The sequence below is a fragment of the Lagopus leucura genome, unplaced genomic scaffold, assembly GCF_019238085.1.
Source record: "Lagopus leucura isolate 7727_CA_CO unplaced genomic scaffold, USGS_WTPT01 ss_100009-20_subseq_187696:231000_obj, whole genome shotgun sequence".
NCBI classification, from domain to species: Eukaryota; Metazoa; Chordata; class Aves; order Galliformes; family Phasianidae; genus Lagopus; species Lagopus leucura.
The window spans coordinates 1-26,702 of record NW_024965548.1 but is presented as its reverse complement, the minus strand read 5'-3'; the positions used below and the strand labels follow the sequence as shown (position 1 = coordinate 26,702).

Here is a 26,702-nt window from a genome sequence, read left to right as displayed (position 1 = left end):
CGTCCCAGAGTATGTCCTGTCCTCAGCTGACGTGGGTTAGAGGGCTTTGAGGCCCAGGGAGATCAGCAGGGCACAGAGTGTGTGCGAGTCCTGCTGGATCAAAGCAGTGAGCAAAAGTTCTGCTGTGGGATGAGGGCAGCTTTCTTTGCAAAAGTTTTGCTGTGGGATGAGGGCAGCTTTCTTTGCAAAAGTTCTGCTGTGGGATGAGGGCAGCTTTCTTTGCAAAAGTTCTGCTGTGGGATGAGGGCAGCTTTCTTTGCTGAGGTGTCGTTGCTTTAAGGAGATGCTGAGCAGGTGTAGTTGCCTGCTTGTGCAAAGCTTTAGTTGTCGAGAAAATTGAGAGAGCTGCATCTTGCCCTCTGTGCTGTGGTGCAGCAGGGATGGGAGCTGTATTTAAGGCGGCCGGGCAGGGAGAGGCTGGTTTTACGGCACTGGTTCTGCATGGCCTCATGAATTTTTCAGATCCCTTTGAAAGGGAAGTCCAGCACTGCTGGTAGTGCCCTGCGGACGGCCCGGCCGCGCTGCTGGCACCCAGCACCTCTTCTCAGGGAATGTTTAAAGAAACAAGGCAAATCCGAGCCAGCTGTCACATAGATTTGTTTGAATTACCACGAAATCATAAAGGCAAGGTTGTTGTAAAGAGTGCGGGCTGGGTAATGGATCCGTGTAAGCCTGCGGCGCTGCAGGTTCTATTGTTGCAGAGTTTGGGGAGCAGCAGAGGGAGGGACAGGGTGCCCGTGTCTCTGTAAGCGCGTTAGTATTGATTTTGGAAGCGCTGTGTTCTAACAATATAAATGCAAATGCCCGTAATTGGGCGCCGCACGCAGAATTTCCCCACACAAACCATATTCAACTTTTCACCGCGCGGGAAGGAAAATAAAAAGCTGCTTATTTATTGCCGGCGGTTTGAATCCCGGATTTCCTTTCAAGTTACTTCGCAGTGGTAAATAATAGCCCTTAATTGCGGCGCTCGCAGAATTCAAATGGGGGCATTTGTTCTGCTGGGAGCTCGTGGCTGTGGGCCCCCCCCGGCATTGCTGCAGCACAAGCAGGGTGCTGGGTGGTGGAAATGGTAATGCGTGAGGCAGACGGGGATGGTCAAAGTGATGGGAGGGAGAGGGGATGTCAGCGAGGCTCTGCCTTAGGTTCCCTGTGCTGCTCTCTGTTCCTTTTCTCACCTGGCCAAAGCACTGGGTGTAGGGATGGAGGTTACCAGGCTGCTGGGAGGTGTGTGTGTATGTGTTAGGGCTCACCATTTCATCATAATTACTAATGAAATCGTAGATCTGTAATAACATTTTGGATATCTAAAACAAACCATATGCTTGTTAAAAAAAAAAAGAGAGGACGGGAGAAAAGTGGCAACAGATCAACTTGAAGCCATAAATTCTTGGTAATAGAGGCCTCCTTTTTCTTTCCCTTTCTGTTTATGTTTGATAGATATTTTTGTTTCTGCAGGAATGTCAACTCTTAATTTCATGATGTATCATGGGCTTAAGAAAATTGAATTTAATAAAGGCAAAAGATGAATGGCACCTTTAAAGGTCCCAACACTTGTCTTTATTAGCAGGACAAACTGCAGGGTCTCCGAACACTGCTTCTCTCCAAATGAAAGTTTAAATGAAAAGTACAGCAGTGTCACAGGTTAAATTTCATTGCAGGACTGGCTAACGTTGTTACTGAGGAGTGGGGCTGATTTCATGGGGCCGGGATCTGTTGCCTTAGATACCGACGGAGCAAACACTGCCAGAGCCTGGAAAAATCTCCACTATAGGAAGCGTGCAGATAAACAGCCTTTGGGGAACAGTCCTTTACCACTTGCTTAAAAACGCACCGAATAAGCCCTGAAGAGCTGCTGCTCGTTCTCTCAAGCTGGAGTTGCTCTGCAGGTCCCACCCCGACTGCCTGGCTGTGTGCTTCCCCAGACCTGTGCTAACGCTGGATGTTGTTAAATTTTCCACGTTTTTAGTAGCATTTAGTTTTTATTTCCTCAGCCTATTTTAACATGACCCTCCTGGCAGTGCTTCCTGCTGTCAGCGCTGGAAGGCAGTGCCTTTGTGCATCCCACCACGCCATGGCTGTTAGGGACACTCTGTGGGTGCTCCATTGCCCCATTCAGCTGTGTCTTCATCTAGCCTCACTTTCTCCAGTTCAATGGGGGATGCCACATGGCTGTGGCCAGTGCCTTTGGCTGCGGCCAGGCAGCGCTCAGCCCTTTTCTCTCTGCGTCTTCCTCTCTGTCCCTTCTCAGCAGTGGGATCCTTGGGTCCTCCCGACCCTTTAGTGGGTAGCACAGCACAGGGAGAGATGCTCCCAAAGCTCCTCTGTGCGCACAGCTGCCCCTGTGAGGCTGTCTGACCGCCCGCTGCCTCCCTCTGTGCACTCAGCACTGCATACACTTGGTTCCATTCATTTCTCCAACCTACAGGCACGTGCCCCCCACAGCACATCCTGCTTAGGGCCAGATACCTCTCCTCCCGGGGATACACTGGGTGTTTCCTCTATTTACATTATTTGCTGTTTCCATTTACCCACCCACTGCTGCATCATGATGTCATCAACTCACACGTATGACCTCACATTAATTTCCCTCTGCAGGTCACAGGGGTTGCAGTCAGGGTCCAAACTGGTGTTAGTTCCTCTGCAGTGACTGCACTTCTACATGCTAATTTTACTCACAGGAGTTTTTTATGTGTATATGTATATATATATGTATATATATATATATAATTTTTTTTGGTGTTATTTCTTATTTGTCTCTTCCAGATGTTTTCAGGCAGGTTTTTTTTTTCGTTGTTGTTAAACTAATTCCATTCATGTTTTAAAAATTTATGAAAGCGCTAATAAAAATGTCAAAGTGGTAAAAATGTTAGCTTTTGCTCTGCTTTGATTAAATTTTGCAAACTGTTTTTGAATATTAAAAAGCAATATTTTTTTTTATTCTCTCTCCCCCTCTCCGTTTCTCCCCAGAAGTGATTTGAGAGGCTCGGTGCGTGGATATCACTCAGCAGGCTCATTTGCACTCCAGAACCTCGGTGCCATGCATCTCTATTAAATAACATAGACAAATTATTCTTTAAAGACACCAAACAAATTGTCGCTTCTCCTCTTGCATTAAACTGGAAGGAAGAGAGGGAGTGAAGAAGGAGGGCTGCAAACACAAAGGATTTTATCGCTTTTATTCGGCGGTTGGCTTTTTTAATTTCATGTATATTTTTTAATAATTGTGAAATCCATCGTAACGGGATTTGTTTAAACTTTTTATTAACAGGTCCATGTAAATTTTTGATTGTTGATTATTCAAATAATTGAACGTTCTTCTGATGAAGAACGGTTTTATTTCCCTATCAGCATAAGTTGTCTGCAAAGAGGAAAATGAAGCAGGGGATGCTGCTGCGCTGTGTTCTATGGCAGTGGTTTGGGGGGGCTCCAGTCCCTCTCCTCCCACTGCAGTGTTCCTTGTGACTTTGATTTCACCTCTCCTGGGCTCCTGTACCCTAGCATGGAGCTTCATGTTGGGCTTGGCTAAATTTGGGGGTTCTGTTTATTTGGTTTACATGAACAGTTTCTCTCCTTCTCGCCCCGTTCAGGAGATCATCGAATTCCCTATCCTGAAGCTGAATGGAAGGACGATGGAAATTGAATCCACCTTTCACATGTATGTTCAGCCTGTGGTGCATCCCCAGCTTACGCCCTTCTGTACAGAGGTAAAGTGCAAAGGTTCCCTGGTTCTCTGAGTCCCAAGGGGAGCAGGTTTTCATTGCACCAGGGTTGGGGCCCCCTGCTCACAGCGTCCTGCCTCATGTTGAGGACAATTGAGGACAAGAAGGGGATCTTCTTATGTCTTTGTAGCAGCGTGTAGAGGTCTCTCTTTGGGTTCGTGAGTTGTGATCATTCAGTTATGACCTGGTAGCTGACAATGGTTCTGTTTAAACTAATGAACGTATTCCTAGGTGACCACAAAACAAAAGCATTGCTGTTGTGTTGTGTAATCTACAAAACACTGGCAGCCTCCATGTAAACTCTTTGGGATCTTGCTGTTCTGAATGTTGATGGGAGAGGTCGCAGAGAGCATCAACACAGAAGTTTTTAAGTTCTTTTTGCTTTGGATTTTTTTTCTGTTCCTCTACTGTTTTAATGTTATCCAGGTCAGCAACTAAAGCACTGACTGTGGGCTTAGGGTATCCAGGCTTTTTGTTCCCTCCTGTTGTCATCCAGCACCATTGGCACTGTGGTATTTTCTCCATTCTCTTTGACTGCATTCTCCTTTGACAAGCTTATCCTACATGTAGTGTCTGTTTCCAAGTGACTCCTGTCTGTTAAGTGGAGCTGTGGTTAAGACCAGCCAGCCATATTTGCATGTTGTTAAAACATATGCATACACACACACTTCTTTTTTTCTTTCTCCTGTAGCTAAAAACCAGCCAAAGGTATTTTATTTAAACTAAAAGAGGCAAAAAAATAAATAAAAACTAAGCTCAGAGAACATTATTCCCAGGAGAAGGGCTTTCAGAAGGCCCTGTTTTCACACATTTATAGCTAAATTGGAGGTGTTTTTGCAACTTTAACATGATAAGGCTGGACAACTACTTGGGCTGCCACAATGCACAGGAGACTTGCTGGACGTATGCTGAGGCAGATGTCTGCTGTGATAGATCTCACAGTTTGCACCTAAGAGCAATGTTCCCTTCTAGAGTAAGGCCTGGAATGTAAGTGCTGTGTGTCATTGAATTTCTAGAGAAGTCATCTCACTTATTTGCTCCTACTGACATTCCCTTTCCTAGCAATTCCTCTGTTGCAACTTTCCCCACCCCAATACATTTATCTCTTGCACTGCTTTTTGCAGAGGCCCTATAGAGACACTTGGGGTTTGGGAGACATAAGCAGCCCCAGGAGCAGCCCCAGCTGTGATGTATATGCCATTCCAGCTCAGCCCCTGCCTGCACAGGTCCAGCGTTCACCATCAGCTTTGAGCTGGTTTTTGTTGCCTGAAAAATATCCATTTTGCTAAATGCCAGTAAAGGGCTTTGTCTAGGCACCTCTACTTACAAAGGGTGAGATTTATTGGCCTCTTTGTCTACAAAGAAAGACCAGGCCTGATTATCAGATTGTACACCAGAGACAAGTGTTTAGGTAATCAGCAAACTGTCTTAGAGTAGAAATACGATGGTTTCTCTGATAAACTCTGGTGCAAAAGCAGCAGTGTTGACACTGCACGGGAACCTGACTGCCCTGCTTCTGCTTTCCTTTTCCCTATCCATTGCTTTGCCAGAAGGTGATCGCACTGCTCAGTAAGGAGTGTGTGTGTGAGGCTCAGCAGGGCCACCCAACGTTATTCTTCTGGTCTGGAGCATCTCTCGCACTCCTCTTGCTGAAGAAAGCAACATGAAAAGGGTGTCTGCAAGGACAAAGGGCTTGCAGTCACCTTCAGGGCATCTCTCTGCTTAGGTTTTGCGGTGGCTGAGCTGAACCCCGGCTTCAGAAGGTTCCTCCAACCTCCCACACCACTGCTGGGAGCATGCCTTCCAAGCTGCTTTCTTCTGTTGCCCTGCTCTGATTCCATATTTCTTGGCAGGACACAAACTATAAGGCTTGGTTCTGGTGTCAGGCAGAAAAAGTAGGGAGAAAAAGCTCCTCCTGCCCTTTTGAAAGATACAGGTGGTTTGATACCCAGGAAAGCTCATACCAGGAGCTGAAATGACAGGATCCCTCTACACATGAGGCGCTTGTTCAGGCTTTTTCATGGTACTTTGCTCTCTTTTTACGATTAATTTTTATTGATTTTTTTTTTTCCTGAAGGAACAGACAATAAAAGTACAGAAAGATAAATGCCTTATCGCTTGTTTATGTTCCCAAATACCATGTGCTTCTTGGAATCGCCAGTGAAACTTTACAGTGGTGCAATTTGATGTTTTTATATTTTATCAGAAGCGTGAGATCAGATAATACTGCAGAAAGCCAATGCACCTGGGTGGGTGTTGCAGGTGATGTATGTAACTGAGACCAGACGAGATGGCAAAAGATGGGAGAGCAGAAAGCTGGTCCCCTTTGAGCAGTTCCTTTGGTGATGAATTGTACCTATCCTTCAGGCACTGCCTGCGGTCAGGCTGGCTCTGTCCTCCTGTGCCAGGCAGATGTGTGGGGAGAGGCAGCGAGGAGGGGAAGAAGCCAGCCAGTGTGCTTTCAAAACCACTTTGAAGAGCTGCATGTTAATCTCCTAAATCTATTTGCCTCTTAGAATATGGGGAGTCTGCAGGCAGCAGCTGTTATACAATTAAAATACAGATTAATATGAAAACAGTTTCTAGGATATGAGTGCCTGTGTCCTTACACTTCCTTAAAATTCCACCTTATAATGACTTGATGAACTTGAGAAACCCACCTAGAGGAGCTCTGCATTCTTAAAATTAGAATACTTTCCCTAAAAGCTATATATTACCGTTCCACGGAAGTCACGATGAGAAAATAATCTTTTCACTTGCAGCTTATTCAGCGAGTCAGGTATTTGGTATTCATTAAATGCAATTACAGTTTAATTGAAGGTTTTTTTTTGTTTTTTTTTTCTTGTTCCCCTTCTTCTGAGTTCAGTGCTGTAAACCAAGCAGCCAATGGAACAGAGAAGTAAAGCAGCAGAGCTGCTGCCAGCTGCCATGTTGTAGCAGAGCCTTGTGGTTTATGCTGAGACGATCTGTGCAGGAGGCCATGCTGGTCTCCTGCAAAGTGCCAGATGAAGGGAAATACTGGAGTGTGCACTTGTTATAGTAATGATTTTTTTAATTACTTGGGTGCATTGATGGCAAGCTACTGACCTCCAATATTCAATATGTTAAAAGACGGTTTTGTCAGTTGGAAGACAGACAGAAAAATTATCTGCTTTCTGTGTGCCTCAAGCTATCACAGGTGGGGGCCCATGAGACCACATCTCTCTGTGCATGTGCCTACCCTTCAGCAGCCAAGCCATCCTGCTGCAATGCTTTACTGCCCAGCACAGGGAATGAATGGATTCTGAGCAGCTCCCACTGAGTGATAGTGCGGTCTCATCCCAGTACCAGGGGCGTGCCCAGAGCCCCCAGTAGAGCTCATCAGAACAGGAATAACTGGGAAAGGGCAGCTCTGGGACACTATGTCAGGCCGTGCAGTGGCACTGCTGCTCCCCGAGTGCCTCCAGCCCCATTGGGAGTTCATTGTTATGTGGGGGGGTGGGCAGGAGCCCCGTACTTTCCTGTGTTTGGGATGGAGCTCTGCCCTTGCCCGTGGCTCTGCTATGGCTGATCCCTCGACAGCACCCACGCAGGTCACAGGAGCATGTTTTGGTTGCAGGGAGATGGACAGCAGAGGAGACCTTTCTAATGATCTTTTGAGTGCTGCTCTGATGGCTGCTCTCTGTTTGTCTCTCATTTCAGCTGACTGGGATTATTCAAGGCATGGTGGATGGGCAGCCGAGCCTCCAGCAAGTGCTTGAGGTAAGCAGAGTAACCTTTATTTCCTGAACTCTGACCTCTGGTCCTGTTGTCTCCTCTTCATCTCCTTCCCTGCACCCTCCCCTTGCTGAGAATCGAACCGCGTAATTTGACTATGATTACAGCTTCATTAGAATAACATTTGCTGTCACGTCGGTGACACACTGCTGAGAGTATTGAACCATTGATCTGTCATTTCCAGCTGCTCATGTCAAGGGTACTGACAAGATATCCAAACTCTTGCCAGTAGATAGGAGAAGAGGAGATTCTTCCTTGCACCAGTTTTAAAGGACCGAGGCGTTGCTTGAAACCACTGCTCTGGAAGCTCTGTCTTTTTTCCTTCCTCTTCCTCAGCATTTTATTAAATTAATTTTTTTCTACCTATTTAAATGCTAAATAATACACGTAGCATTGAAGGAAAATGCCTCTAAAATCTAATCTGGAGGATTTGCAAATGCAGATATAGCCCTAATAATGCCATCTGCTTAATGTTGAATTCCTACAGCATTTAGAGCTTAATTAGCTTGGAAGTGTTTCTCCATCAATAGCTTTTGTTGGTAGTTAAATAATGAAGGAAACCTCCCCAAGCAGAGCCCTCTCAGGCTGCAGGTTGCTGCTCAATGCATTGTCTCTGTCAGGATTTCCACTGCTGTGTTACCTAATTGTTCCTAATCAGAATAATTGTAACAATTGCTTATGTGAAGAAATCAAATTAAAGGCTTTAAAATCCTCCATGGAGACAGCACTTCATGGGCACTCACATAAGAGTTCAGCAGGGTTGCAGCGGGAGCTTTGCTGCCAGATCCTGGAGGTGCAGGTGCTCATGGGGCCAGCAGTGTTCTGCTTTGGGGTGGTTGCTCCCAGGAGGGCTGTCCTAGTTGGAATGAATGTCTTCTTAGGGGGTTTAGCCTAGGTTAATTCTGCCTGGTTGCTCCCTAAGGTGAGTGTGCATCCTGCAGATCATTGTGGCCCATTTGTGAAGTGGATCCAGAACATATGTTCTTGTGGGAAGTTTACTGGGAATATGGGCTCACTTGAAACCCAAGCTGAATGAATTGTAAGGAACAAGGAGAGATCAAACCTGGGAGTGGAAGGTGGGATGCCTGCCTTTGGCTGTGACTGCTGCAGTGTTCAGATGTACCCAGTTCTTTGTCTCTCTCTCTCTCTCCCATATCCTGTCTGTGGAGTGTGTGAGCAATGCTGTGAGTGAGGGACACCATCCCAGGATGCTTGTGTTATCCTGGATATTCAAACAGGTAGTAAGAAGCTCCTGCTCAGATTTGTTTGGCTGCCTCATTCCCTTCAGCTTACAGCCTGATGCCTGGAGGGCCATTGTGGAGCCTCCTGCTTTGGCTTCTCTTGCTCTCGCCCAGATCACAGTGGAGTGCTTCAAGAAATAAGTGCATTCTTCTTGGCTGAAGGGGGACAGGTTGAGGTCCCTACAAGCCCATTTGGTGCAGGGAGAGGAGAAGTGCAGGAATGACAAGTAAAAGCACAGCTGTATTGTCCCATTAAGGCTGCACAACTTCCATCCCTCTGTGAGCAGAGCAGCTGTGGTGCCAGATAAGATCATCTCCGCTCTGGTTGCCTGATGTCTCCTATCAGAAATCTTCAAAGGTCCAAACGTGCTGTTGTTCAGATGGCAAGCAAAAAGAGAAGAGAGAGAGGGAGAGGGGTGGATAAGATCACAATTTTCTTCTCACTTGATTGCAAGCGGCTTATCTGAGTTTAACTGCTCTGGCTCGGCCTGTCTCTGCAAAACTCATCCCCTTTTCTTGCCTTCTTTTCAGAGGGTCGACGAATGGATGGCAAAGGAAGGACTCTTAGATCCCAGCGTCAAGTCGATTTTTGTGACCTGTGGAGACTGGGATTTGAAAGTGATGTGAGTATGGAAAGGGAGGGAGGTTTTTCTGGGCTTTATTGCTCCATGCTTGCCTGTAATGTGGATATCTTTGTCCTTACAAGCCTCCGACTGTCCCCAGTTTTTATTTTTCAGGGAAATCGTTGTTCGCCGTGCATAATTGGGAGTGGAGGGTTGTTTAAGAAGACAGGTAGGTGCTAGGCATAGTGCCAGATCATTGCCCAGGATAATCTCTATAGCAAATGAATCCTTTCATAACCCCGAGAAGGGTTTAAACTGGGGCTTTGTGATATTTCCTGTTTTTAGCCAACATGTTTTCCAAAGGGATGATCATCCCTAAGCATACAAATGAAATTCCATTTCTGAACACTCAAATCAAGCAGTAGTCTTTACCTGACTTTGGCATGCAGATCCTTTGTCCCTGTCATCTTGGCACGTTAACTGGATGTGAATTAAAGTAGTCTTTGGGAAAAGAATACAAGCCAAGTCTGACATGCTTCATTGGTCTTTTGTATCGCTGAGGTCATGTTCCTGAGTGGGGTGGCTGGCATCTAGAGAGTTCCAGGTGGGGACCTGCACTGAGGTCTACAAGTGCTGGTGTATGTGCATGTTGTCCCATGTAAACAGCTAGACCAGCAACCCAGGAAAGTGATTTTGAAGAAGTGAATGAAATTAATCTAACCTGTAAGATATTTGCAGAGTATTATCATACTGCGCTGAATTCACCTGGATTGCTGTAAACTGGCATCAGCTTTTCATTTCCTCAGAGTGCTGGGTTAAGGCTCCTGTTGTTATCACATCAGTAAAGCCTGGACTTGACACATACGAAGCTAAGCTGACATCCACAACTCGTTAGTAGTGTTACTTGGTGCTCACTGTGACGTTGGTTTCCACAAGCTGGAAGCCTAAATAAACTGCGCACAGCCAGGGAGCAATCAGCACCGGTTCCTTCCCTGCAGAGTGGTCTTTGTAGAGTGGCAGCTCCTTGCTTCCACATGGTATGATTAGTGAGGCATGAGATACGGGGATCGAAGCAGCAGCACAAGCGCTAGTAGAGATGAGGAATTTGCCATGCTCTTTTGAGTCAGAAGTTGGCTGGGACTCTGCTGGGGCCATGACCAGAACTTGAACATGAGTATATTGCCAATTCTTCTGTCACTGGTTTAATGTGTTTTTCTTTGTAAATTGTGCTTAAGCGTTTGTTAGAGTCCAGCACAAAGACAGCTGCAGGGATGTGCTAAACATCTATTTCCAATCTCTTCTCTTTTCTTGGCGCTTTCCTTCTCTGTTGTTGTTTTGAGAGTCCAGTTTACTGCTTTTGGTGATGATTGTGAGGAATAAACTGTGGTTTGCTATGTCTCAAAGCCCATCTTTCCATCCCCTTCACACCAGGCTAACAAGGTTTCCAGATAATGGCATCATAACTCAGTGTCTGTATGAAATAGACAACCTTCTGCATTTTTCTCTTTCATCAGAGGCTGATAGTGGGGAAATACAGTGAAGATGAGCCCTGTTTCTGGTGAGCCATGGGGACTGTGGGGTGAGCTGAGCCAGCAGGACACGCAGCTCTGGAGCCCAGATACTTGATTCACCATTTGCAGCAGTCTTTTGCATGGACTGTGCCTCACTAGTCAGCTGGAAAAGAACACTCCACTCCTGGCCATGAGGCTGCAGTGAGTGGTTCATTTCTCCCTCTTCCTTTTAAAAAAATGTTTTAAACCATTAACTTCAGAATTCAATCCTGAAGCGTCTCCAGGGCAGAGCAGAAAGTACATTTCATGTTTCCAACCACAGATACGGGGAGCCCGGCTGCAGCCGTTCAGCGAGTAGCGCATCGCACTGCTCCACCACCGATTGGGTGCAGCAGCGTGCAGCGTCACATCTGATTAGCTCCATGCCAGTGAATGAGGCTTGAGTGAGGACTCCCTGCCAGCTCTGACTTGTCTCATTTCCCATTACTTTTATCCGTCACCACAAATGCCGAGTCTCCCTCCTAAACTAATTAAGTTTGCGTGCGTGTAGACACATTGCCAAATAGGGTTTAGCAAAGCAGAACTGAGCATCTCTTTTTAAAGAGGGAAGGCGCAGAGCTGAAACGAGGCTGCTTAGACAGGGAGATGCATTCTCAGAGAGCTGGAACATCTAGGAAATATTCCAGGGAGTTACCTTGTGCTTCCCTAAAAGACTTGCAGTGGTGCTGATGCCCTGTTCTACCAAGTGGAGTCCACGCGCTTGGCGCTGAAGGTACTGGGACAGAGAGGGGAGGTGGTGCTGCTTGTCCAAGTTTGGAGGAACATGTTCCTGGAAGCATTGCATGGTGAAACTCCCACTGGATTCTAGATGAGTTCTGGAGCAAGCTGTGTTCCTCTTACCAGTTTCTTGTGCGGTTTGTAATTCCTTGTCCTTAGCTTGGCTGATGGTAGAAAACTGTGCAGCTTTGTTCCTGGCTTCTCCAGCAATGACTTGGGCATTGCTTGGCTTCAGTCCACATGTGCCGTTCTACACGTGCTGGGGAATGATGTCTTCTGGACAGGCCTGTCTGCTTGTGGGTGCTTCCAGCAGATGCCAGGGCACCGGGAGGCACACAGATGAGCAAATTGAATTTGGGGTGTGGGCTGGGTCACAGAGGAGGACCTACCAGCCTGTCACCATCCAGTGGTGGATGTGGGGACAAGGTGGGTAAATAACCTGTCAAAGCCAGGAGTTGCAGCATGCATAGTACTCGGCTGAGAGAAAAGTGCAAGAGGAACAGCGTTTGCCAAGGTGCAGAGCTCTTATGAGGGTATCTAGCAGCAGTAAAGATAGACGCTCAGCTGCTAAAGGACCCATGAAGCCTCTGCTTGTCTTAGGAGTCTTCAGAGAATGAGGTGCTTTGTGGCTCCGCACTTGACTTTTCTCGAACATCTGAGCTTTCCTGGTAGATCACAGCGCTCTTTCTGCGTGGCTTCCCTCTGAGCACCAGTCACAAGGAGCCAGGAAACAGACCTGCACCTGGGAAGGGCTCGTGGAGCACCAGTTGAGGTCCTCTGCCCTGCTACTCATAGCCTTGCCGTGGTCATGGAGCAAAACACAAAGGAAAGTCACTGCTGGAAGATTTGGCTGCTGCTGCTAGAGAGAGGGCTCCGAAACAGAGTGCTGCTGGCTGCCGGCTTTCAGCTCTGAGCCAGGCTGGAGTCGGGGAGACAGCAGCTCTCCTGCCGCCCCTCCCTTTCCCTCTTGTTAAGATGCAATTTCTTTAATGAGGAAAACCTCTTGAGTAGGAACATCACCTTTCTGAAGGCATGTCCTGACAAGGCAGTTCAAGCCGACAGTCGCATCTCAGCTTCAGCAAATATCAGTCACTCATTACAGAGACTTCTCCCCTCCACCCCCCAGCAGCACCCCTCATTCCCAGACAAGGGAATGAATCACACTCCTGCTCTTGAATACATCATGACAGTCGTGGGTCTAATGAGAGAAGGCCATTCATTCTGGGTGGAAAGTTCCCTGTGCCGACACAGAAATGTTATTAATTAAAGAGAGCTACCTGAAGCAAAAGATGAAAGGAGCACCAGACCTGCCAAGCTAAAATATGAGTTGGGATACAGCCTCGTTAGGCACACGGTCCTCGGGCACAGCGGGAGGATTCCTTCAGCCTGTTGCAAGGAGCTCTCCTCCGAGTTGAAAAGCTCCAGGGCCGGATTCAGACCCAGCTTTAGTGCCAGAGCCTCATCCTGCGCGCAGGTGGAGCTGCTGCTGGTGGTTAAACAAATCACATTGATGTGGCATTGAGTGGTGAAGGTAACGTACCCCTGAAGGGCTGAGGGAGCCGCTGTCTGCAGGAGATGATTTTTAGTGGAAAAAGAGGGTACTCGGAGTCTGCCGAGGTTGAGCCCTTGTGTTGTAAGCTCTTTAGTGTGGTTTCTCTTTTCTGAAATGTCAGATTGCCTCCCTCTGTGGTGGAACCATTTTGCCCGCTCTGTAAGCACAATGTGAATTAATCTTGGCAACCAAAGGAACGTTTTCACTGTGTGTTCCTGCTACAGAGCTGAGACGCAGCGCAGGTAGGTGATAGGCCTGTGGTCACGCGTGCATCGTACATATAGGCAGAGGCAGGGAAAGGAGCTGAAGCCACATCTGGTGAACCTCAGAGCTGCACCTTAATGTCAGGAGCACATTAAACCTTCCAGGTTTGGATCATTCTGCAAATGCAGCAGAAGAGTAAAAACATGCGTAGGCTTGGCTCTGTGTACCTGCAGTATGAAGATGTTTGTACTGCATTTACTGTGGCTGATTACAATGCGCTAATTTATTTCTTTACAGGAAGCTACTGCTCAGTTGTATTTTATTTTCTTAAACAAGTGTTAAAATGCTAGTACTCTCTAATGCGGTGATATAACATTGTGAAGTATCTTGAAATGTTTATAGCCCTTGGTGCTCTTCCTAGGTTGCACATTAGTAAATTCTGAGCAATTAATTATACACCTGCTTAATTCAGTGTTACTCTTTTAGCCCTTCCTGTGCAAGTGGCACTGACTGGGAGGACACTTGCCTTCTGATAGGTAGGTCTTTCTGTCCTTCTGTCCTTATGGCTTGGCTTGGGATCAGCATTAGGTCATGAAGAAGATGAAGAATCAATGGTGTTGGTGTCCTTTACGTGTGCTCTTCTTTATCACAGTAACAGAAGAGGGTCAGCAGTCTCTGCATGGGGCAGAAGTTGCAGGCAGCCCCTGAGTTGGGTGCCTGGGACTGCATGGGTAGCTGTGGGGAGAGGCAGGAGAAGGCGTAGGGTGAGCTGGTTAGGTGACGGCATTGCAGAAGCTAGGTTTAGAGAGTGGGTTTGAGGGAAAAGCTGGTAACAGAAATGTAGTAATCTGCCTTTAAAAATAAGACAGTAATTCCAACTAAAATCTTTGGATTAGCTTTTTTGTTACCTTAATGCAGATTGTTTTGCTGGCCAAGCCTATGGTATATCCTTTCACGTGGTTACACTGGCTCAAGAAGAGGATGGTGAACTGCAGTGCAGGGATGGGACTGAATATCCAGGGTCAGGAACCTTTTGAGTCAGCTCTGCTGATGGAGTTGTTCATGTAATTACATCCTAAAGTGCACTGCTGGAGCTGAGCAAGGGAGCCTTATGAGCATGCTCTCCTCTAGCACTTACAGGGAGCAGCACAGACCCCATTCACTTCTGTGACCCTGCAGGCCAGCTTTTTGTTTTTAAAGGAAATGATATCAGTGATGCAAAATAAATCTTGGATTTTTAAGGTTTTCCCCTTAAAAATAAGAGTGTACAATGCTTATTTAAAATCAGTTTTGCACCCTTGATTTTTGTTATCCCTCTGCATCGGTTCCCCACCTGTCTCCTGTTCCTGCCTTTGTTTGAAATGTGTTGATTGCATGAGGCTTCTTGCGAGCAGCACTAAGATGTGTGACTGTGAGAATGCCTTTGTGTTAAGTTTTGGACATGAAATCTTTGCGTAGGGATCACCATACAGTGGACTATCACTTTTGGGTCTGCTGCTTGCCTGGTGCGTCATAGCAGAAATGTTTGTCATAGTCAGGGCTGTAGTTGCCAAAGATTTATTGAGCTGTGATGCCTGATGCACACTGTGGAGCATGGATGCTGCTGCTTGGGAATCAGCGTCAAAGAAGTTGGTGGAGGAACTTGAAATAAATTTATGGTGTAGGGGAAAATGAGACAGGCGTTGCATGAAATACTTCATTTCCAGCAATGAACCCTTGAGGTGGGGTAACAAATGGAGAGGTTGATTTTCCATACTTGGATAAAGTAATGCAAGCTTTATTTGAACAGTTACACTGGACTGAATGCAAGCCATTCGCTCCAGTATCATCTTATCATACAATAGGGAAAAATAATTCGTTCTGCAATAGAAATCTCTAAGGTGAATTCTGTGTCCAGCGTTATAATGAATTTAGGCAAAACAGCTTCAAAACCAATGGATCCATATTGAATATTTGGTAAAAAGCATCCCTGGCCTTCTTTGCATATATGAGAGGCCTCTGATAGCAACTCAACTTCATGGTTACCCCGTGCCCTGAGGGGTCAGAAAGCTGGCTGACTTGAGGACGGTTAAGGAGACACCACTGGAGGACTCTATCATCTGAGTTCAGGTGTATGCAGCATGAGAGTAGCTTCATCGGTTGTGACTTTTCCTTATTGCTTCAAAAAGCTTAATTTTTCTAGCACTAGACAGCTGTAGTGTTTCATGCTGGGGCTGAAATGTCAGCTGTCTCCCTTTGGATCTCAGCTCCTCTGAGCTCCCAGCAAAAGCAAGGCGGTTGTGTGTTGTCATCACTGCTGCCTTCCCAGTGGCTTTGCTGGGAGTAGTGTGATCATGGCTGCTCAGGTTGGAGAGCCCTGCTTGAAAAATACTGCTAGCCTAGGAGCAGCCTCTTTGTTATAGTTGAGCTTGGCATAACTCGGTGGCTTTCTTGAAAGCATTTTAATTGTTTGCATGCTTGTTTCCTGTTGGGAGCCATTTTCCTGGATGGGTTCAGTCCCTTTCCTCCTGGAGCTCCTGGCTGGCACAGACCTACTGGGCCATCTTGAGGTCATCCCTGGTATTTTCCCTCCAGCGTATTCTCATGTGCGTTGTCCAGCCACTCTCTGTAGCCTGAGGAGTGGATGTCTGGGTGAGTGTGGGACACCACAGCTGCAGATAACTTTTTGAGCTAAGTCCATTCCATGTTGGAGCTCCCTTTTCCTGTGTGTTTGTCACCCTGAAGAGCGCATCTTGTGAAGACTTGGGGGAAGAGGAGTGAGGATGCAGTGTGACGTGCCAGCGGTGCTGTGTGGGAGGCTCATGCTGCCCAACCTGTTGTCCTGCCTGGGACCTTTCAGCTTTCTTTGCCTCCTTTGAGGGCTTCCTCCTTCCATCTGCCCAGCACTTGCATTCCAAGTGACCCTTCATCTCCTTCTGTAGGTGCCTTTGGTCATCTCTGCTGTCCCTGCTCAGTTCTTACATCACGTTGGGCTGTTGACAGTGCCAGTGTCAGCCTGGGCTGGGCTCAGCTCCATCCTTAGCACAGAGCCACGTGCTGTGCAGCCAGGCAAGGTGGAAGGCTGCAGCCCCTCTTCTCCAGCTCACCATACTCTCCAAGCTGAGGAGAACGGTTACATTTTATGGGCCATTTAGCTTCCCAATGGTGATCCTAATTCTTCACAGCATGCGTGTGCCGTTTCTGATTATTAAAAGGACCCCTGAAAAGGAGCTGCCCTCTGAGTCAGTGCTCTTCTGTGCAGTTAATTGTGGGAGGGTTTTGCTTAGAAAGTGAGGCTTAATATTTCCATAGGCCAGGTTCTGCCGACACAGGGAATGACCTCGGTGTGCTGTCAAGGAAGAATGCTTGTCTCATGCAATTCAGACTTGGGATTGCGCTGAATGAAGCCCACTTGCTTTCTGCGTAGAGTCACAGGGTGCTTTAAGGGCTGGCTGGCCAGGTGTCTGAGCCTTTCATCCTTTCATCTCTCTGTCTTTATGTTGTGTGACACTTCGGGTGCCGAAATAGCTTCCATTCCTCGGGGGCCCGAGCAGGCTCTGCAGTTACGGGAAAGGAGTGATTACATCTGAGTGACACGTTAGCCGAAGGATGGATGGCTGCGGTCGCATGGCAGGTGGGAGATGGATGGGTGGAGGGTGGGTTGAGGGGAGGTTCTTGTCAAATCCCTGTGGTGTCTGCAAGAAAACAGAGCTGGCAAGCCATCAGGTTGTGAGCTTCAGGTGTGAGGAAGCTGCCAAGATCCCTGGCACTGGGAAATGCCAAGTGGAGTGTTCCTGACACACGGAGCGCAGCAGTGTGACAGAATGAATGAGGCTGGTGTGGAGGGGTTAACGCATGCAAAGCCGGTCGGCGGAGGTAAGATTTGCCAGCAGGGTAACTCGGCCCAATGGCAAGACTGTATGAAAGAATTCAGAGCTTGCAAGAAGAAAGCTGAAAGTTGTCAGTTGCTGAAGTTTTCTGCATTTGCTGTAGGAAATTGGTGACTTAAGCGGGTTTAAGCACCGGGATCTTGCACCAGTTATATAGATAATGTGAAATTAGGAGGAGGCTCAGTAATTAATTCCTCTTTCTGTGACCTGGATGGGAAATGATTCTCACTTGCCACTTTTCCTCAGAAGTTCCTTCAGAAGCTGGTAGGGACTCTGGTTATGAAACCCAGGAAGCAAAGAGGATCCCTGGGTGCCTGACACTTCCTTTTCTCTGCTGTTTTTTTCTCGCAGGCAGCCTCGGGCTGCCTGTCTCTTTGTTAAGAGAGTGACAGCAGTGTGACACCGTGAAAATAATTACTAACAAATCACGGTGGTGACTGCAAACAGCTCGCTGCTTTCAGAGGCATGTCAGGGAGCATTAGAGCAGGGCCATGGGAGCTGCGGAGCAGCTAGGGGCTCTGTCTCTGCTCTAGGCTGAGGGGAGCTTTGGAGACCTTTGGCGCCCGCCACCCCCACGTCATTCCCTTCTCGTTGGCTTTTTCTTTCTTTCCTTCCTTCCCTGCCTTTGCCATCAATAATTAAGCCCATTAATTGCACAGTGAGCTCAGGAAAGCTGAGAATGATTAGTCTGAGCTTCTGCCCTGCATTCAGCAGCCAACCACAGAGCAGCAGAAGCATTTCTGGAGGAGTGTTGGGGACCGAAGTATATCCAGGCTGTGCTCCCCATCTTGCAGCCCTTGTGACTGCCCTGGGCAGGGATGTGTGTTAGCTGTGTGCCCTTAGGAATTTGTGTGCTGCTAATGTACGTTTGGAGAATTGCTCCTGTCCTTGTCCTCAGCAGTTGCTGATCTCAGTGGTTCAGTGATCCTGAAAGCAGGTTTGCACTTATGCAGAGCATCATAGCAGGTATGCAGCTGATGGCCATCTCCAGTAAAAGAACACACATAGGATGGAGAGGACCTTCCAGGATGCTGTAGGGATGGTGGCAGTCTGGACTGGAGCTCTAGGTAAATGTGATCTTCAGAGGGCAAACAGTGGGCAGGTCATGGTTAGAGAAGGTGGTTGGTGCCAAACAGAGCAAGCAGGGGAATCTGCAGAGACGTCAGCAGCTGTGGCTGCCCTGCAGTAAGAATCATAGAATATCCCAAGTTGGTAGGGGGTCCATAAGGATCACAGAATCATAGAATGGCTTGGAAGAGGTCTCAAAGATCACATAGTTGGAACCTCCCTGCCATGGGCTGGTTGCTCCCTACCAGCTCGGGCTGCCCAGGGCCCCATCCAAACTGGCCTTGAACACCTCCAGGGATGGGGCATCTACAGCTTTTCTGGGCAGCCTCTGACCCAGGCAAGGAGCTGGAGAATGGGGGTGAGACTGCAGCTACAGGCTCCTTCTCTGCCGAGCAGCCCTCTTCCCCATTCCCCTGGTTACTCAAGTGATTTCCCTGACTGTCACATCTGTAAATAATGTTGCTGGCACATCTAGTGAGATGCGGAGTGGTGATGGAGGGGGGAGGGCTGATGCTGGCTTGTAACAGCCCCTCTCCCTGATTCATACAATATTTATGCAGGGGTTGGGAGTTGGCGGCACTGACCTCTGGGTCGGGCTGTTAAACAGCTCCCGCAGCCCCTGCATCCTAATTGCTGCACTTGTCCTTTGCTCTGGAGGATTCACTGCTCCTTCTCTCTGCTGAAGCAAATACTAATGGCAGCTCGTGCTTGGAGGTGGGGAGCAGGCTCTCTCCCTGAAGGAGAAACCCAAAGTGGATTCCCCTTGTGTAGAGCTGATCTGTAACAGCAGAGAAACCTGTGCTTAGCCCCTGTTTCTCAGGGTGCTGGGCGTCCTGTGCTCACAGCCTGTGCTGAAAGCACACGGAGCTGTCATGCATGTAATGCTCAGCTATATATCAGCAGAGGGGATGGAGTTACCCCCATCCCACTGCCTCCTTTCCCTTTGTGGGGAGAGAAAGAGGAGGTAATCACAGAAGTCATTTGGGTGTCTGTGGATCCGGTGACCCATGTGGCCACCCACGTCCTTATTCTGCCTTCCCGAGCTGGCAGCTCTCCTTCGTGACTGGAAAAATGCTGTTCAGACTGGAGACTAATGGCCTTTAAGTGACATGATTGTATTATGTTAAGCGTCTATAGGCTTTACCATTAGGCACTAAACAGTTTATGACTCATAGCAGAGAAGCCCTGGTCCTGAAGAGTGTACGAGCTAAATGGTGAGGACAGGCAAGGGATGGGAGAGACAAGGCTTTCTCCTGCCTGTCGGGAAGGGAGCTGGAACAGGATGCATGCTCTGCCCTTGAGCAGCACCTCGCTCTGGGTTTTGCATGCTCCAGTTTTTTGGGGAGCTACTCCAGTGGGAAACTGTGCAGTTGGGGAGAAGCACCTTTAGTTTCAGTTTTTTGTGCCTGTTTGGGTTTTGAGGGGGTTTGGACACAATGCATTGTGGATGTACTCATTGCATCATGTGCCCTGCCTTAATCGAGGAGTAGACATAATGCTCTGCAGCAGGAGTCTGAGTGCAGCCTCTTCAGCCAGCTCGTATGCAGAGGACCAGGCGATGACGAGACAAGGCTCTGTATGAAACACTCCCTAACAGGCTATATAGATAGAAGAAGGACACGCTCTGTGTTTCTAATTGGCCTCCACTGCAGCATGAATCACAGAATCATTTAAATAGAGATCTCTATTCCAGCCTGCTGCTCTAAGAAGGGCTGACTTCAAGCTCAGACAGCTCACTTGGGGTCTTTTCTGAGTGTGTTTGCAGTGAGGAGGTTCCCCACCTCTCTGTCCCAGCGCTTTATCTCCTGTACAGTGAAGATGGGAAACTCCCCACCTGCAGCTTGTGGTCATGGCTGGTGACTTCTATCAAGAACATGCCTGTGCCAGAGGTGTGCAGTATGCTAAGACTGTACACTGCTCTTGATAAGGTACTCTGTGATGTTATAAGCGGCCAATCTGTTGCAGCAAGCCTGCGTGTAAAAATCTGTTTTAAAGTTTTTTATATAGTGTCAGATTCTCACGGCTGAGGAGGTGACCCTCAGCCTTGGAGACTTTCCAATTTCTCTTTATTTGTTAGCAACTTGGTGCCCTTCTGTTGTCAAAGGCAACTCCCCCCAGCCCTCCTCCCTGCTGGAAGACAGCATTTGCCCTGACCCTGAATGCTGCTTTGCTGATATGGAGAACTTGGAGGTTCTGCCTGCTGCACCCCTAACCTCAGTTGAACTGTAAAACCAGCAAGTCCTGCTTTCCTGCATGGTAATTAGGTGGTTATTTAAAATCAAAAGGCTGCATTTGTAGCTTACTTTCATGGCTACTTATTCCCACTGGCTGCCTACTAACAGCAGTAGAGTTACTCCAGATTTACTCCCACATGTATAGCAGGAGAATCAGGCCCAGTAAATAGAGCTATGAATCTTTTTAAGAGAAGCTGTTAAGCAGTAGCACATAGATTTATTGTAGCATCATGTGTGTGCAATTGTTGATGAACATCTTCTGTTGGAGGCTGAATACCTACTGTGTTACAGCCTTGCTTTTAATGTTGAGATAGCATCTCTGCCAGCATCGAGCTGACGCACAGACAGAAACCCATAAAAGGGCCAGATTTCACATGGTGCTAAATGCCTTCATGTTTCATTAAGGTTGATGGCAGTGCAAGGCACGCCGTACTTTGCAGGGTGAGCAAGTGATGGTGAGCCTTTGGGGCTTCCTAGGTGGAAATGTAAGTGGGACAGAGGGAAAGCAGTGCTGGCCAGAAAGAGACAGGAAGCTCTGAGAGTGCCAGGTATTAGCCTCGCTGCTTAGCCTGGGTTTTTTGGCCTCATTACCCTAATCCAATTAAAGATTGATGGAAAAAGCTAACACGCTCTCCAGTGAAGGGGTTTGTGTGCAGCCTGCTTCCCTCACTGGGTACTTAGAGTGGCTTCTGTTATCTTTGTGCATCAGCACACCTCCCCAGGCCCTGCGGAGCCTCCGCACGCCTCGGTGTATGCTCTTCTCCTGCATTGTGGCTCTCTTATTACTAATGGAGCATGGATGCATTTTAGCTGCTGGTCAGCCCTCATTAATATCCAGAGATGACAGGTTGACATTTGTAAAGAAGACTTGCATTGACCTTCATGTTGTGCATCGGTGCGGTTGCCATGTGGTGCCCTGTGCTGGATGCTGCTGCTGCCTCAGGAATGCATTTGTGCTAGCAGAGGGGCAGACTGCTCTGGTCAGCCTTTGCTGCTGCCAGTAGTACAGGCAGAGTGCCTGGGTGCCTCTGCACCCCTCTGCCCGACCCTGGGACTGTTCTCCGTAGCTCTAACCCCAGCAAGTGGCATTGGGTGATGATGGGGTTGCAGTTGTGGCTCCTTTGGAGGTTGTTTCTGATTCCCTACAGTGGATGTGTGCCCCTTGGGTTCTGGGACTTTTTTCTGGCTCCCATCTGGGAGTGCAGCAGGAGGAGCCGTGCCAGCCCAAGTACTTGCATGCTGTCAGCTGCCTGTCCCCCCCTACCCCCAAACCACTCATCCCAGTATGAGGGCTGCAGCCAGCTCAGCTCTGACATTTATTAACAGAGGGGCTTTGAAACAAGGCAGGCTGCTCCTGCAAAGGCTCCTCACTGCAACTCCGTCTCCTCTCGCCAGCCCATCTGAAGCAATGGCTGCTGGTGTTGAAATTCATTAGTGCTCACTGACAGGTGATGGAGGCTGGCTCTGTCTGTTCCCACTTCCCTGCTCTCATGTCCCCGCTTCACGAACGCTGATATTTAAAGCTGATGTGCAGCTCGTAGGCTTGTTGCGCTGTGACAAGTTTGGGGGTGGCTGAGAGAACTGAGAGGGTGGAAGGAAGGCAGAGCGAGATGGGGGGGGGGAGAGGAGAAGAGAAGGCACCTGTCTCAGGGTTTCTGCAAGAGCCTAGGGCTTCTCAAACCCTCTCCAAATGTATTGTCTTGGCACAGCTGCTGCTTGTGAAGTGCAATGATGGAGGCAGAGGGATGGAGGCGCAGAGAAGGCAGTCACCTGGCAGGGGCTAATCCAGCCCTTGACCAAGCCTTGCTCTTGGCAGCTGTCCTACTCCCCTGGGTGACACCTTGCTTCTGCTCTGTGCTGCCACATCTCAGCATCTCCACTGAAGCTTCCCATGCTCCTTCAGCAGAGGACTTCCAGAGCAGAAGCATGCTTGCCCTCTCCTTGGCAGCTTGGTGCAGCGAGGTTGGCTGGGCCGCAATTAAAATGTTCTGCATCTCTTCCAACTCGAGGTCTCCGGTGCGTGATTTTTTTCTTTTTTTTTTTTTGAAAGCTACAACCAGGTCTATAAATATCAAGATTTAATGTCCCTTTATCTTTCCCAAAGAGGGACTTATTCTTTAAACTGCCTCAATATCAATACACCCAGTGTGTAGAAAGTGGCCCAATTTCTTTGTCTCCTGACATCTTGAACCCAGAAGCAGATGGACGTTAACCAGCTCTGATGAGTTGGGAGAATCAAGCATTAATTTTTTATACACGAGGACCACCTGAGTGACGGAAATCAATTATGGCCAACCCTCCCTTCCATATTAATGTGGTGGCTCTGAGCAGAGGCGGAGGAACCTGTTGAAATGAGAAACCCCTATTTCTTAGTTTGACCCCCTAGATAATTAGGGTTAAATTGATATGCTATCGCACTGGTGACACATTTTATCTGCCTCTGTTTGTACAAGAGGATACAATAGTGGAGGAAGGACCAATTTGTGCCCTGCTCTAGCTAACCAGACCGAGATAAAAGGTGTCACTCGTACGATAACGTTCTTGCCTCACGCTCCTTTATTGTTGCTCAATTTGCCTTTTTTTCTTTTTTTTAAATCCCATTCTCTCTTACTTTCAATACCCTTGGTCATATTTTAACTCCATGCCATCGCATAATGATGCCCTGCTAAATGTGTGTGGAGATAGGCAACTCTGGCTGACAGCCTTCCCCGATAACCGAATTCCAGCCCATCCATCACTAGGCTGCTCTCCTTAACTTAAGGGAAGTGATAACTAAAGCAAGGCCGTTTATCACCGCTGAGCTGTGCGCTTCTCACTGGTTTCACTGGGAGGAATGCAGTCAGGTGACCTCACTTTCCGTTTACATCCCGTTCTTCTCCAGCTCCCGTTTACTTCACAGCATGAAGAGGACCAGGGCTGGGTGGAAAACAGCCTGGGATGAGGGGGCTCTCTGAAAATGGAAGTGCAGGCTTAAGCAGAGCTGCATTGGAGGCTGGAGGATCCCGCAGCCATTTTCAGGCTTCTCACTGGCAAGTGCCTGAAGCACAGTCGTTGGCTGGTGAGATTGTGTGGAGAGGAAGCAGCAAGACTTCATTCAGAAGCTGGAAGCATGGTGGGATCTTTGTTGTTCACTTGATGTCAAGGGAAGCAGAGGAGTCTCCATCCCTGGAGGTATTTCAGAGATATATGCACGTGACACTGAGGAACACGGTTTAATGATGGGACTTGGCAAGTTGGGTTGACGTGTGCACCTGATGGTCTTGAAAGTCTTCTCCAGCCTTGATGACTCTGTGATTCTGTATCCTGAGCTATTTGCTTGAGCACAGCCGCTCTACTCATCAAGATTGAATTTTACCAGATGAGGAGCCATATTGAGCATAAGGCCTGTTTGCCAAATGATAGAATAATTTGAGTTGGAAGGGACCTTTAAAGGCTGTCTAAGTCTAACTCCTCCACAATTGAACAGGGTCACCTACAGCTAGATCAGGTTGCTCAGAGCCTGGTCCAGCTTGGTCCAGCTGAGCTGCTCGAATCAACAGTGATCCTAATAAATGGAGATGCTTTCTTAAAGGCCTTGGCAGTTTTATTCCCCAGGAGAGTCACAGGTTTGCCATGCCTATTCCAACGTGGAGAAGGTGATGGAGAAACTGCTGCCTGTTCCCTAGGTTGGGGGAGCACGGACCCACTGTAGGTGACAACCTTGAAGCTAGGAGTGCTTTCCTGGATCCTGCCTTCGGTGCAATGAGAGCCCCCAGATCCCCACGTCTATGCCGAGACCTCTGCAGCTCTGGACTACACCAGAACACAGGGCTGTACTTCAGTAAGGGCAAGGTGCTCAGGGGCTGTCTCCCTGATAGCCTGGGGCCACCCGACCTGAATCTTCCAGCTCAGGAAGCGGGGGCTGACAACCTGCCCAGGTTATGGTATGAATATGGAGCTGCCAGTGCTTTAAAAACTTGGTAAAGTCTCTCTGGTGCTAATGTGAAATGAGGGGAGCAGAAGCACAGAGGGGGAGGAGGAATGTCCTTAGGTCACACAGTTCCACAGCCAGTTTCTGGGGTTGTTACTTGTTTGCAAAAATGGGTCATTTATTTAGTTGACATATTTATTTGGAACATTTATTTTCTCCAATTAAAGTCCCGCTGTCCAGCGCCCTGGGCTTACTGCCATCAGTCTCAGGGTGGGAGAAGAACCAAGCTGTCCTGTTTCCTATCCTTTTTGATCCCACGGGTATGGAAATGCTTTCATGTCATTCATTGAACTGGGTGGTTAGCTGTCACTTCGTGTGGCTAACAAGAACAGTTCTGTTCTGGCTTGTCCTAAGCCCTGTCTAAATGTTAGGTGAGATGAGAATTATTCCTTTAGCTGGAGCCAGGTTGAAGGCTGTATTAATGAAGATTTCTTGGGCTGAAAGGGGAAACCATTTAGTAACACATTTCTTACTAACAGCTCTTGTGGTCCTCACCAGCTAAAGTGAGCAGTCCCAGAGGTTGAGCTGATTCCCCTGTTAGACCCATCATTTATTTGAGATAGTTCCTTTTTCTTGTGATGTTTTTTCATTTGGCCCTCACAGAAAGCAGCTTTCCTAGGATGCTGGTTGGGCTTGGTTATGTCTGTTCAGCTCTGGGGTGTCATGGACACGGGTAATGGCACAGGGCAGGCTGACTTTTACGTGATAGCCATGCAGTTGTGATGGTACTGGCATTAGATGAGCTGTGCCAAGAGATGAGAGCACACTGTCATGTTGTGCTGCTTACCTTGCAGATCGCCTCGGTTCTGCTGCTGTAAGCTCATTCTTTTGACAGAAGAGATTCTTGTGGACCTCTTTATTTAAATGTTTCTGTATAGCTTAAATTGCCACTCCTAAATGAGGCTATGTGTGTCTTTACAGGACCAGGTGCTTGGTTTTAGCACAGTCTTTCCCTTCCTCATCCTAAGCAAGCTCACAAAGGCAGCTCACTGCTGGGGCTGGGCCTGGCAGCTGCATTGGTCACGTATTTCTGGGAGATTCCTTTGAATATATTTGCCAGTTTTTGTCCTTTTCTTCCCTTTAGGAATTAGGTAGCAGCGTTCCTTTGGTTACTGTGATACACAGAATCTCGTGTTACCCACAGATGTGCTGTCTGCATCCCCCCTTGGTTTCTTCATAGTTCAGCTGCTCTAGATCTGAAGGGATGCTGCCCTGGAAATCAGAGGGCTTGGAGATAGGCTGAGCTCTTAGCTACCGTACAGGGGCTGATGGTGCACTCAGCTCAGAATTTGTTCCTGAATTTCAGTCCTGAATCTCAAGTCCAGTCTGGGTTCTCTGTGTTTTGCCCTGGACAGATGTGTGCTGAGATGCTGGAGCAGCTGATGCTGGCACTTGCGGCTCTTCCCTCCTCCCCTGCAGTCCCCACATGTTTAAGGAAGTTGTGAGATTTCCCCACCCCCTCTGTTTGCAAAAGCCAATTCCTGGGGTTGTGGCTTTTAACATGCACAAATGAGTCTAATTTAGTCATTTATTTAGTTGACATATTTATTTGGGATGTTCCTTTGCTTCAGTTAAAGATCCTGTGACCAGTGCCCCAGGCATGCTCAGCAGTACGTGAATGAACAAGATTCATCAATTACTCCTGATTGGATCAAACTGGCTGGAGAGGACTCCTATAACTCATCTCTAGCACAGCTGGAGCCCCGGTTTTGCTTCTCAGCCTTCCCCATCCATGGGCAAAGCAGGGTTCTCTGCCTGGCTGGCATTGTGCAGAAGGAGCCACTTTCCAAATCCAGGGCTTTTGGTGTCCCTCTGTTCCCATAAAGTGAGCCTTGTTGGCAGAGGTTAAAGATTCATGCTTGCAGATCTGGCCAGTACTGCTCAAACCTGCAGTAGGACAGTGTGCAGCTCTTTGCATCTTCAGCCTGGCTGTGGCTGGGTGTGTGTCAGGCTTCAGCCAAGCTGTGCTCTCGTGAGGTTTGTTTGCTGCTGTCCTTTCTGATGTGCAGCCTGCTGCTGCAGGCTGGAGGGGCTCTTCCATCTCAGAGTGAAATGTGCTTAATAAAACAGAGTTTGTGTTGTCAGGACAGTAATTGAATCAAACCTGCTCTCTCTTCTCTCTTACAGGTTACCAGGACAATGCCAGTACTTAGGGCTGCCGGTTGCTGATTACTTCAAACAGTGGATTAATCTGAAAAAGGTACTTTTGTGCAAGCTGCCATGGTCTCTGTCTCA

The 26,702-nt window shown here is 48.0% G+C and overlaps 1 protein-coding gene across 1 annotated transcript in view; it reads left to right on the top strand.

The window, feature by feature from the left end:
* The window catches only part of LOC122192177 (ERI1 exoribonuclease 3-like), a gene marked incomplete at its 3' end in the record, with an annotated part of 38,144 nt that extends 11,477 nt beyond the window's left edge, over positions 1–26,667 (top strand). The window contains exons 3-6 of the mRNA XM_042892692.1: positions 3,591–3,707; positions 7,404–7,463; positions 9,251–9,342; positions 26,595–26,667. Of these exons, the coding sequence (XP_042748626.1) occupies positions 3,591–3,707; positions 7,404–7,463; positions 9,251–9,342; positions 26,595–26,667 (342 nt within the window). The remainder of the gene's footprint in view (positions 1–3,590; positions 3,708–7,403; positions 7,464–9,250; positions 9,343–26,594) is intronic.
* Between the last annotated feature and the right edge of the window lie 35 nt (positions 26,668–26,702).